Consider the following 1,800-nt stretch of genomic DNA (forward strand, 5'->3'; position numbering starts at 1 on the left):
GAAGGCGGGAGGTTTTACCCCCTCGCCCACCAGAGGGGAGGGGGGCACCACCCTGACAGAGCCACCCTGGGAGATTCCAACTCCTTCTTACCCCCCCATTTTTTTTTACCCCCCCAAAATCTCTCTCCCAGGTTATACCAGATCCCTTTCGAGATGCCGGGCTGCGCCGCCGAGCCCCGCACCCTCCACCTGGTGGGCGACTTCTCGGCCCCCGCCGAGTTCTTCGTCACCCTGGGGGTCTTCTCCTTCCTCTACACCATGGCAGCTCTGGTGCTCTACCTCCGCTTCCATTCCCTCTACGGAGAGAATAAGAAGCTCCCCATAGCGGTAAGAAAGGGGGGGAACCCTTTTTTTGGGGGGGGACACACACGCAAACACACGTGGGATGGATCCTGCCCCACGTGGGTGATGAACCTGGTGGGTTTCCCCCTCCAAAAAAAAATAATCCCGGCAGGATTTTTGCGTCACCGTTTGCTTCACCTTCTTCTGGCTGGTGGCGGCGGCGGCGTGGGGCAAGGGGTTGACGGACGTGAAGGCGGCCACCAGGCCCCCCAGCCTCATCGCCGCCATGGGGGTCTGTCAGGAGGAGGAGGTGGTGTGCGACGCCGGCACCACGCCGGCCATGGGGCTGGCCAACATCTCCGTGGTGAGAGCCTGGCACACGCTTGTGTGTGTGTGTGTGTGCACGCCTACTCGCACGTGGGCATGAGTCTCGATGGGATGGGTTGGCTTGGGTTGGCTTGGGTTGGCTTGGTTTGGGGGAGAGAGGTCTTGGAGATGAGCGTGGTGGTTCTCCCAGCCCTCGTGGGGGGCACACGCGTGTGCGCACACACGGGGATGTGGTCACCTACGCACGCTTGCCTAACCCAATCACGTGTTGGTGCACCCCTGCACACGCGTGTTGGTGGAATCATGGAATCACAAATTGTTGGAGTTGGAAGGGACCTTCTAGAGATGATCCGGTCCAACCCCCCCGGCCAAAGCAGCGTTGCCCAGAGCACGTCCCTCAGGAGCATCCAGGTGGATCCTGAAGGTCTCCAGATTTGGGGCTCCACCCCCTCCCTGGGCAACCTCTTCCAGGGCTCTGGACCCTCAAAGTCAAGAAGTTCTTCCTCAGATTTCAGTAGAACTTCCTACCTTCCAGTTGTGCCCGTTGCCCCTCGTCCTGTCCAGGATTCCAGTTGTGGCCTCCCCAGTGCAGAGCAGAGGGGGAGAAGGACCTCCCTCCACCTCCTGGCCACACTCTTCCAGGATCCCATTGCCCTCTTGGCCACAAGGGCCCACTGCTGGCTCCTGGAGAGTTTCCCATCTACCAGGACCCCCAGATCCTTCTCCTCAGAGCTGCTTCCCACCAGGTCCACCCCCCCAAGCTCTACTGGTGCCTGGGGTTCTTCCTCCCCAGGGGCAGGACCCTACACTTGCCCTTGGTGAACCTCATGAGGTTCTTCTCTGCCCAGTTCTCCAACATGTCCAGGTCATACTGGATGGTGGCCCAGCCCTCTGGAGCGTTGGCCAGTCCTCCCAGTTTGGTTCCATCAGCCAACTTGCTGAGGGGACACTCTGTCCCCTCGGCCAGGTCATTGGTGAAGATGTTGAACAAAACTGGACCAAATATTGACCCCTGGGGGGACACCACCAATCACAGGCCTCCAACTTGACCCCTCTCTGTTAATTAGAACCCTCCAAGTCCTGTCACCCAACCAGCTCCCAATCCACCTCACCGCCCCCTCGTCAAGCCCACGCTTCCTTAATTTCCTAACGAGGATGGGAGGGGAGATGGTGTCAAAGGCCTTGCTTTGA

General features: G+C 59.7%; 1 protein-coding gene across 1 annotated transcript in view; it reads left to right on the forward strand.

Annotated features, from left to right (window-relative positions):
- Window positions 1–724, forward strand: part of SYPL2 (synaptophysin-like 2) — a 2,639-nt gene extending 1,915 nt beyond the window's left edge. Inside the window, exons 4-5 of the mRNA XM_014956660.1 lie at window positions 132–327; window positions 455–724. Coding sequence (XP_014812146.1) covers window positions 132–327; window positions 455–709 — 451 coding nt within the window. The 3' untranslated portion in view covers window positions 710–724. The remainder of the gene's footprint in view (window positions 1–131; window positions 328–454) is intronic.
- The last annotated feature ends 1,076 nt before the right edge of the window (window positions 725–1,800 follow it).

Source organism: Calidris pugnax, unplaced genomic scaffold, assembly GCF_001431845.1.
Source record: "Calidris pugnax isolate Ruff unplaced genomic scaffold, ASM143184v1 scaffold346, whole genome shotgun sequence".
Classification (NCBI taxonomy): Eukaryota; Metazoa; Chordata; class Aves; order Charadriiformes; family Scolopacidae; genus Calidris; species Calidris pugnax.